Below are 10,409 nucleotides of genomic sequence, written 5' to 3'. Positions count from 1 at the left end.
AACACTGATTCTGCTTGGCAAGCAGTTTCTGAAGGACTTGCATTTAGTAAAACATCATTTTAGTGACATCATTTGCTGCACAATCGTTTTAACTGTACAAGATTGCAAGTAGGAATATTTTAAAATTGAAACGTTTTTTTACATAGCTAGTCCAAATGATCTTTCACAATTCTCCTAGAATGGGGCAATGTGGAATAATACCATAAGCAAGGATTTAACCCTTCTATATAATTAAATGCACATTCAGCAGCACTGAACGGTAAGCAAAAGTAGACAAATATTGCACATGAACCCAAGTAGCATTTAAGCCTACAAAAGTTATAAAATGCAGGCTTCCTTCAACAGCAAAGAAAACAAGATTTCTGCCATGAAGGGAAGTGCCAATAACAGTCTGATGTTCAGCTCACCTCTTGGGGGTGGGGGTGTCACTTTTGTATATCCAGAACAGTGGTAGAGTTGTCCTCTTATTTAATATTTTCATTTTCCCATGTCTCCTTTTTACAAGTGCTTTATCAACCTGGCGGGGTGGACAGCTCTGCTATGTGAAACAGATGTAAGGCAGAGGTAGACCGTAAAGTATGAACCTATATGGTCACTCTAGCTAGTCTTGCCTTCCTTCCCATCAGCCTCGCAGTTCTCTGTACCAGCTGCCACTGATTGATGGTTAGAAATCACGATGGGCTCACTTGCTTCTGTTAAAGTGAAACAGCTCGCCTTGAAAAGGACCCCAGAAAAATCTCTGCAATGCAAAGAAGTGTGTCCTCTGCTTCGTCCTGAAAATGTTGAAGACCTGCCCCGCTCAGCTCCTACTTTGGGGGCATGAGTTAAGTACGAAAGGCCTGCCTGTCCAAACACAAGTGATAGGCTGCTGTCCTCTTTGTCTTCAATTATACAATGTTTGTAGAAAAGTCTCCTTGCGCTCGACAAGAAATGCAAGGTGCGTTTTCCTGAGCCAAGCTATTTAGAGCTTTGAGGACGATGTCTGGCATATGATCAGTTATCATCTTGGGGCTTATTAAAATATTACCAAAGGCGGTTTCTTTTGACCAGCTTGCAGTGTACTTGACGTCTGAAGAACACCACCTGGAAAAAACACAACGTGTCAGTGGAATACTTGCACCCCTGATTTCGGCAGCTATTTCGAACAGTGATTGATCCTTGTAAATGCATAATGTAGCTCCAAGCACTCAAGCAGGACTTTGAACTCGGCCATTGAAGCCTTTTCCTGCCTTGTGGATGGCCGCATTCCGACAGGGACAATCTTATCAGGAGCTGCCTGCCAGCAGTGGATCAGGCTTGGCTGCAACTCCCCAAACCTGACCACCGCCTAGGCTGCCCTCTGTGCCCCACCATGAGTTGAGAAGCAGGCCCCATCTGGAGAGGCCCACAGGCTCCTCATCCCTGGTGCATGTGATTTTGGAAGTTCTGTTAAAAAAGGCTGCATCCTCTTTCCTAGGGTAGACAGGAAAAGGAAGTTGATTTTTAGAAATAGCTGCAGCCAAGCCAACACGATCTGCCTGAACTTCCTGAAAGACAACTTGCCTCCTGTGACTGTGACTTCCACCTGCAATGCACTGCCAGCAGCTGTAGAAGTAATCTCAACGACAACTTTCTTAGGAGGCAGTGAAACCTCCTTTCTCCCATGCCATTCCATCCAGGGGCTGAGACAGGAATGTGAGCTTCTCTCAAGATATTCTGTAAGGAGCAGCTGATAATATTGAGTGGTATGGCACCCCACTTGTGAAACACCCTCTGTACCTAGCAATGAGTACCCCCCCTTTGAAATTTTTCATACTGTCACACCGCTTTTCTTTTTTGGGAGATTACCGTATTTTGCGCCCCATAGGACGCTCCGGCCCATAGGACGCACCTAGTTTTTTGGGGAGGGAATAAAGAAAAAAAAAAATTCCCCACCAGGTGCGGGGCTGGAAGAACCAGGTCGGCGAACAGTGGGAAGGCACGCTCTGCCTCCCCGCTGTCCCCCCGAGCTTGTGGGGCTGGCAATGGGGAGAAGTGTGCTGATCCCGGGACTGCAGGCAGCTCTGCACCGCCATCCGGAGCGGGGCGGGACTTAGCTCCCGGTGGCCGCGCAGAGCTGCGCTGATCCCGGGACTGCAGGCAGCTCTGCACCACCATCCGGAGCGGGGCGGGACTTCACGCCCTGCTCCCGATGGCCGCGCAGAGCTGCACTGATCCCGGGACTGCAGGCAGCTCTGCGCGGCCATCGGGAGCGGGGCGGGACTTCGCGCCCCGCTCCTGATGGCCGCGCAGAGCTGCGCTGAGCCGGGGACTGCAGGCAGCTCTGCGCGGCCATCAGGAGCGGGACGGGACTTCGCGCCCGGCTCCGGTGGCCGCGCAGAGCTGCGCTGATCCCGGGACTGCAGGCAGCTCTGTGCAACCCTCGGAGCCGGTCTCCCGAGGGTTGCGCAGAGCTTCCTGAAGCCTGGAGAGCGAGAGGGGTCGGTGCGCACCGACCCCTCTCGCTCTCCAGGCTTCAGCGAAAGCCTGCATTCGCCCCATAGGACGCAGACACATTTCCCCTTCATTTTTGGAGGGGAAAAAGTGCGTCCTATAGGACGAAAAATACAGTACTCTGTTTCACTGATTTTTTTCTTTTTGCAATCCCCCCTGCTTTTTACAAACTTTCCCTTACTTGCTTTTTTTTAAAAGAAACATACCACCATCTAAACCGATTCAGAAGAGGTGAGGTGAGGCACAAAATGCAAAAAATATGACACACAGTAAGAATAGCTATTCAGCGAGCCTCGATGCCTGAGCGCATATTACTTTTTTTTTTACCTGTGGAAGGAAACTACAGTACTGTAAGAAAAAACTTCTATATTGTTCAATTGCAAAATACAGCAAGAGCGGGGGATTGGGGGGGAGGCAGCGGCAGGGTTTTAATAATGTTCTTATCAAAGGTTTTCCAAACCTTGCAGTAATAAATAGTTTTCTGCAACTATTCAGTGCCGAAAATGTGTTAACGCTGCCCTGCTCCAGAAAGCTATTAAAATAGATTCTGTTTTTGTGAGGTCGACAAAAATCTGAGACAGGGAAGTTGTGCAAAAATGGAGCAGGCTGTCTAGGGCAAGAAACCAGTGGACAAGAGTCCTCAGGCTCTTCCCTCAACCCTATCAGCAATTTTAGGTGGTGGTTAAAAATAAAAGTTCCTTTTCTGCTTTAAGCAAAACAGATGGCATGTTGAAACACTGTGCCCCTGGAAAAAGTGCATAATGAAGGCATAAGAAAACTACAGTTAGATAGCCCTCTGCTTCTCATTGAGACAACAACTGGCTAGTATGAAGTACAAGTGAGTACAGTGCTAGCTTGATAGGCAATCAACACCATATTTAAAAAAACCAACATGTGAGGTGTTAGTACACACCTATGATGCCCTTCAAAGCCCGGAACCAGTGTTAAGAGAGGTGTCTCTCTGCCTTAACTTCCATAACTCAGTGTGAAAATCTTTGGGTCAAGCCAGGCTTCTTCAACCTTAGCCCTCCAGATGTTTTTGGCCTACAACTCCCATGATCCCTAGCTAGCAGGGCCAGTGGTCAGGGATGATGGGAATTGTAGTCTCAAAACATCTGGAGGGCCGAGGTTGAGGAAGCCTGGGTCAAGCCATGCGCCTTTTAGGTCAAGTAGTCCAATAACCTTGAGCAGAACCTTCAATACAAGGGCCCCAAGGCTTTGGGAATGATTTCCTTTATCAGAAACAACTCTCTCAAGGACTTCCGAAAAAGCTGCAAACCCAATCTGGGGTGAATTTTGAAGAGGCTGGCTTGATGGGTGAGAAGGCACTCTGTATTCCTTTTGTTGTGATGCTTTTAAAATGCTTTTGTTGTGATGCTTTATTTTTATGTAAGTTGCCTAGAGTTTGAGAAAAGTGGTCAATACCTATGTTCAATAAACAAAATGCTAGACTTCTAGCATAGCGGCAGGCCACCACAAGCAGGAAGGAAAGACAGTTCCATATAGCTTAGGATAATAAATAATTGCAACAACTGAGCTTCTTGGGACACCTGGTCAGATCGAGGGAAACGTTCTGCGAGCCATACAATACCATTATTATTATTATCATCATCATCATCATTATTCAAACCTTTCATTCACCCCATTTCCACATCCATGCACCTTTCCTCACTCAATCCTTGCCAAAAGAGTTTTCTGAATGTAAAAAGCAGATATGGGGCAGAGAGAGAGAGGGCTGGGGAGCACGTGGTCACTGGTAACAGGTTAGTCGTTTACCTCCTTGTGCTGCTTTCTTCTACAATGTGGATAATTCTCCCAGGGAGAAAGAGGTGCGGATACTGAGCCGGAGAGCTTAAAGTCGAGTCGTCACCTAGAGTAGTGTAAGAAGGAGACTGATGAACCATTAAGTTTTCTTCAGCTAGAAGAGGCTGAGACAAAGCATCTTGGTTTCTACCATCCAGTTCCGTTGGAAAGTTATCAGGTTCTCCTCCAAATACTTCATACCAACAGCCATGTAGCAGGATCTGGTACTGCGCGAGGAGAAATTGAAAGACAAAAGGAGAGCATATGAGAAACTGCGAAGCCATTTGGCTAAGTGGGATCATTTCGGTTTGTGCAGAGAAGTTTTTTAGAACATCTACACCCACAATAATTCTGTGCTGTTATTCCAAAAGTATGATGCCTGGGCAATTACTTCCCTGCTCCCACAATGCATATCAGAGCAAAAAAGTGAAATCTCAGACATCTTTGACAGGCAGCTCCATCATTACTAACGGACTGGAGTCAAACAGACTGCTAGGCTCATGGAATAGGTCTATACTATCCTAGAGAGTATGACTCTGTTTTTCGATGCGATGTCAAAAACTGCTTTTGAAACTTCCTGGGTAGCACAGGTGGCTACTGACTGAGGAAAAATGAAACTTTATTTATTTCTGCTTGTCCTGACTGACAACAGCAACAACTCCCCAATATCTTTCCCGCCCTGGCACCAAAGAGCTTTTGAACTGGGAAGATGCCAGAGTCAACCTAGAATGGAATTTTCTGCATCTAATGCACATGATCCCTAGAATCCCAAATCCTTTCACCGCTATATACAACTAACTGCGTATGAAAATCCCTACGAGTACACCTGCGTCAGCAATTACTGGGCTTGGTCTAGGGAGGAAGTGAAGACCAGGCTAATGCAACACATTATATCTGGGACTTCTCTTGCACTTGGTCCAGAAACTGCAACAAGGTTGCTGACAGGAGTGAGACCCTGTCAGCACATACCGTATTTTTTGCTCTATAAGACGCACCAGACCACAAGACGCACCTAGTTTTTGGAGGAGGAAAACAAGAAAAAAAATATTCTGAATCTCAGAAGCCAGAACAGCAAGAGGGATTACTGCGCAGTGAAAGCAGCAATCCCTCTTGCTGTTCTGGCTTCTGGGGTAGCTGCGCAGCCTGCATTCGCTCCATAAGACGCACACACATTCCCCCTTACTTTTTAGGAGGGAAAAAGTGAGTCTTATAGAGCAAAAAATACGGTAATACCTGTGCTCAGAGTTCTGCGCTGGCTGAACCTGATACTGAGCCAAAGCTCTTAACAGCTTGGGACCAGTTTACTTGAGGGAGCGCCTTACCCAATACATCGCAACCCCATCAATCTGGGGAACTAGTACATTTACAAGGGCCATGCAGTGTCTCTTTCGCACTAGTAATGAGTATCTTTTTCAGTGTGACAGGAGCTGCACCCTGAAACTCCTTGCATTGGTTTATATTGGTTTTCAGTGCTTGCTAAAAAAAAAAGGTTTTTCGTTTGCCTGCCCAGCTATACATGGCTAACATGTATCTTAACGGGAAGCTTTATTTTACAAAAATAATGCATATATTTTAACGACAGGTTATACATATAAAGGGTAAAGGGACCCCTGACCATTAAGTCCAGTCGTGACCGACTCTGTGGTTGCGGGGCTCATCTCGCTTTATTGGCCGAGGGAGCCGGTGTACAGCTTCCGGGTCATGTGGCCAGAATGACTAAGCCGCTTCTGGCGAACCAGAGCAGCACATGGAAACACCGTTTACCTTCCCGCCGGAGCGGTACCTATTTATCTACTTGAACTTTGACGTGCTTTCAAATTGCTAGGTTGGCAGGAGCAGGGACCGGGTATCAACGGGAGCTCACTCCGTCGCAGGGATTCGAACCACCAGCCTTCTGATTGGCAAGTCCCAGGCTCTGTGCTTTAACCCACAGCGCCACCTGCGTCCCATTTTACGTATACTTGTTGAGAATTTTAACGCATACCTTGTGTTCGCAGAGGTTGTGACCATTAAAACAGCATTCAGATTTTTAGAACAAATAAGAACGGTTTGTATTTTTACCTTGGGTCTGTTACAGTTGGCAACTATCCTAATGATCCTTCTTTTTAGGTCTTCCATGTTGGGCATGCTTAGCCTGTTTGGTACACAACAATGAAGAGGAAGGAGATCAGCACTCATTAAGCCATCTGACCAAGGACATCACTTTCAACCTGAATCAGCAAGAAAGCTGCATCCTTACCTTGGAACAACATCTTTCCCGACAATGACAGATATGATAAACTGCTTAGTATAGTCCGCAAGTGATTTGCTTAAAAAGAAAGGGAGGGTGTTAAAGAAAAGAAACGCTAACGGAAACCTACTGTCAGTTTCCTTATACAGACATGCATTACAAGAGTTTTAAAAGTGCTCCAAATTACTTCATTCAGAAAAGGCCCTTAAGCAAGAGAGAATTACACTGAGCATCTTCTATCACTGGTAAATAAAATATGACCAAATATCACCGCTGTTTGCACCACAATCATGCCTCCCTCCCTTTAAAAAAAGACAGAATAATTGGAATGCTTTCCAGAGTGTAAGACCTTCCCTTTGGACCAGCATTTGGTAGAATTATCTTCCAAGACGACGGTTCCCCTTTTCATGCACATAATGCGCACATATAGACATGCACGCAAAGACACAGTATTTGCCCACCGATAGATCTCTACACATTACTTGTCTGTCCGCCATGCAGGGCTTGCATTTGCGGGGAAGCTGTTCCACTTGCACAGTCCCAGTGCCAACCTTGCTGAGCTCAAGGGGGGGGGGGAAGGAACCTTGTGTTGATTACTAAACCATTCCCACATGTACAGGACAGGTCTGTGTACATGTGGAGGCAGATGGGCAGGAGGGATCACATAGGGTGGAAAGCCGTTCTGTTCTTTTATACAGATGAACCTATCTGATCTTAGATGCAGAAACCTCTCTGCGGATGACCAAGTCTGGAGCAATAATGGTCTCCCTGTGCTTTTAATTTATTTGCTTTTTAAAAAGAGCCATATAATTATCAGAGCCAATTTATTTTTCATTGCTTACCAGTTATTCAAGAACACAATGTTCTTACCCACTCAGATCGTTGTGGATAGAGGGGGATGAACACGCTGCACTTAATAAAAGGAGTCTGAAATAAACTAGGGGAACTGTAGTTCATTTTTTAAACCAACCGATCTCTTACAGGGGAGAAATCTATATGCAGAACCAAACCAGCTCAATTCACATAAGTTCTTCCTAAGCTGACCCAAGTTATCTTTACATCATTTCATGTCCAAATACCCCCTGGTTTCTCAAAGCTCACCGTGCTAAGCTAGGCTGCGCTCCCTTGCTCTATTTGCCAACAGATTTCTGTCCTGAAATGGGGATAGAAAATTAATATAATTTACCTTAATAAACCCCCTGGTGGAGAAAAGGCGTAACATCGCACATTGGGGAATGCGTTTTTGAGCATGATCGCCAAAATGGAAGCCGTTCCCCCTCCTAAGCTGTGGCCAACGACAACTAGTTTATATTCCTAGAGATAAAAAATACAGAAAGGGCTAGGACACAAACAGAAATATTGATGAACTGAGCAGCTCAGCTAAATGCTTGCAACAGAACATGTTGGAGAGTAGGTTGGAGGCAAGGGGGATGCACGCCCAGAGACTGGAAGCGACAACTTACAGGAGCAATTGTGAAGGCTTGGTTCAAAATCCCATCATTTATTAGCCTTCTGTAAATATAGTTGGCGGCCTGGGTTATCCCCTAGGAGACAAAAAAACAGTGTCTCAGTTTGAAAGCTCGTTTGTGTTTGCAGTATGTGCTTAAATCCATAGCTCAGTCGGTAGAGCACGAGGCCCTTTATCTGGATCCCCTGGGAGTCTGCTCAGCGTCTCACTGGACACCCAAGAACAAACAGTTTTGGATCTCCAGGCTTTGCAAAGCTTTCACAGAACTACCTGCTGACCTTATGCACAAAACCGTTTTCCAGAACCTCTTCCAATGTCAAGTGTTCGCAATCTGCCGAGAGATCCGTGAGGACGTCCTGCATGCAAAATAAAGGAAATGCAGTTCCAGCATTTTGGCTGCCTGCCAAACATACACAAAGAACACCACCCACTGCCCGGATCAGGGATACCTTCTTGCAGAGTTGACACCACTGGACATCAGGTGGCAGAGGCTTTTATACTCAAGATATTCTGGAAGGCACGTTAACATCTAGAGCATGGGCTGCCAGCATTGTGACCGCCAGATGCTGCGGACTACAATTCCCATCATCCCTGACTATTGAGCATTGGGGCTGATGGGAATTGTAGTCCAACGGCATCTGGTGGGCACCACATTGGCCACCCCTGATCATCACTCATTTTGGCTTCAAAGAAACTGACCAAGACAATGGAGGAATCAAATATGCTTGGCTTGGCTTGGCAGTCTGAAGAACAGAAGAATATGAAAAATGAAATACCTAAGAAGTGTTAGCTTCTTAGGAAAACAGACGATATGTAAGAGGTAACTGTTTAAAGTGTATGTATTTGATTTGCAAAGTCTTCCTTTAATAATGAATGAATTAACGCTGTTCCATCTATGATCTTTTTTATCTTCATTAAGATTTAATTGTATTAGTTTATGTAATTTATTTAGATTTCTGCTTTTCTTTCTTTTCTTTTTTCTTTCTTTTGTTCTTTGTAACCTTTTAAAATCTTTTTTCTTTTCACGTTTCAAAGTTTTGATTTGTATGTATTTGCAATATAACTCAATTTTTTTAAAAAAAACAACAACAACCCAAAACAAATATGCTTGGCTGAAAGAGACAAAGCACGTGCTTTTGTAACCAAAGAAAATATTTAATAAAACTAAATTTTAAAAATGCTTGGCTGATTATATGGGCTATGGAGGGCACTGTTTATAATAATATAGCAAGCAAAGGAAAGAGATAGTCCAAATAAAGTATCAAATCTAAAATGAGTCTGTGATTTTTATTTTATTTTTTGGAATACACTTCTCAGCAAAAGAAGTAATGAGATTAGACTTCTGAGATATATGAAGTGGAAAGACATAGTAGTATTGCTGCATATACCTGATACATTTGATTTGTTGTGTAGTATTTCTTCAGATATTTAATTTTTAAAATTTGTTTTTTAAAATAAATAAGTAAGAAGAGGATCCTCATGCCAAGTACTACATCTGGCACTACAGGGTTTTGCATACATGCTGCCGGTTCATCGTGTACACAAAGGTGTCCAAGCTATTTTGAAATCCACTGAAAATGCAACCGGTGGAGATTAAAATAAAAGTGCAATATACAGGGATGCACCACACATTTAGATGACGTACAAACAAGTTATTCCTGTATAAGCTTCCCATTCATACTAGAGCAGCATTTTTGTCCCTCCAGATTTTGCTGGATGACAACAGTCATAATTCCTGCCTAGGACTGATGGGAGGCTGAAATCCAGTTAACGCCAGGAGGGCACCACACTGCTCGCCTCTGCCCTAGATGTTAAAAGTCCCAGCTAGAATCCCCAAACTATGTTTGTTGACCCAACACGTCAGAACTAATATTTCTGTAACAACTCACCAGCGATTATCCATGCCAAGCCATAGAAAACAAAAAGTAATGTAAGCCGTGCTCCCAATTTTTCAATTTTATGAAACAGATATTACCTCAAATGACAGGGTTCCTCTCACAGCGACGACGACGGCCTCTTTTTTGTGATCCAGTGCAATGTAGAACGGGATCTCATAAATCTAAAAAACACAAGGGTGGGCATGGGAGCATGGGAGCATGAGATCTTCCACACTGGGTCATGCCAGTGGTCCGCTTAGCTCAGCCACTGCACCACCCAAAGGCCTGCGGAAGGCTTGTCAAGCAGGGAGAGGTCAGTCCCTTTGTGAGGATCTCTCTGACTGACAGATGATGAGGACTGCCTGCGGGATGAGTAGCCAACAAGGTGGGAATTGCATGGAAACCAGTCACACCAGTCTGACCCCCTGCTTGCTCAATGCAGGGTGCAGCTACAGCATCCTTGAGAGATGGTTTCCATGCAATTCCTGCTTCATTGGCTCCTCCTGGTAACTGCTGATGGATCCAGCCTCTACAGAGTTATGTATCCTTTTTAAAAAGT

General features: G+C 44.8%; 1 protein-coding gene across 2 annotated transcripts in view; it reads right to left on the bottom strand.

Moving 5' to 3' along the window:
• Positions 1–8: 8 nt before the first annotated feature.
• The window catches only part of DAGLB (diacylglycerol lipase beta), a 29,000-nt gene continuing 18,599 nt past the window's right edge, over positions 9–10,409 (bottom strand). For both annotated transcript variants that reach the window (XM_083474331.1, XM_083474330.1), the window contains exons 9-16: positions 9,949–10,032; positions 8,252–8,329; positions 7,969–8,049; positions 7,692–7,819; positions 6,515–6,583; positions 6,337–6,409; positions 4,249–4,502; positions 9–1,083 (exon numbers count right to left, since the gene is read on the bottom strand). In XM_083474331.1, coding sequence (XP_083330457.1) covers positions 888–1,083; positions 4,249–4,502; positions 6,337–6,409; positions 6,515–6,583; positions 7,692–7,819; positions 7,969–8,049; positions 8,252–8,329; positions 9,949–10,032 — 963 coding nt within the window. In that variant the 3' untranslated portion in view covers positions 9–887. The remainder of the gene's footprint in view (positions 1,084–4,248; positions 4,503–6,336; positions 6,410–6,514; positions 6,584–7,691; positions 7,820–7,968; positions 8,050–8,251; positions 8,330–9,948; positions 10,033–10,409) is intronic.

The sequence above is a fragment of the Podarcis liolepis genome (genome assembly GCF_965112155.1).
Source record: "Podarcis liolepis genome assembly, chromosome: 14".
Lineage (NCBI taxonomy): Eukaryota > Metazoa > Chordata > Lepidosauria > Squamata > Lacertidae > Podarcis > Podarcis liolepis.
The sequence above is the reverse complement of the archived record's forward strand: the minus strand, read 5'-3'. Positions and strand labels throughout refer to the sequence as shown.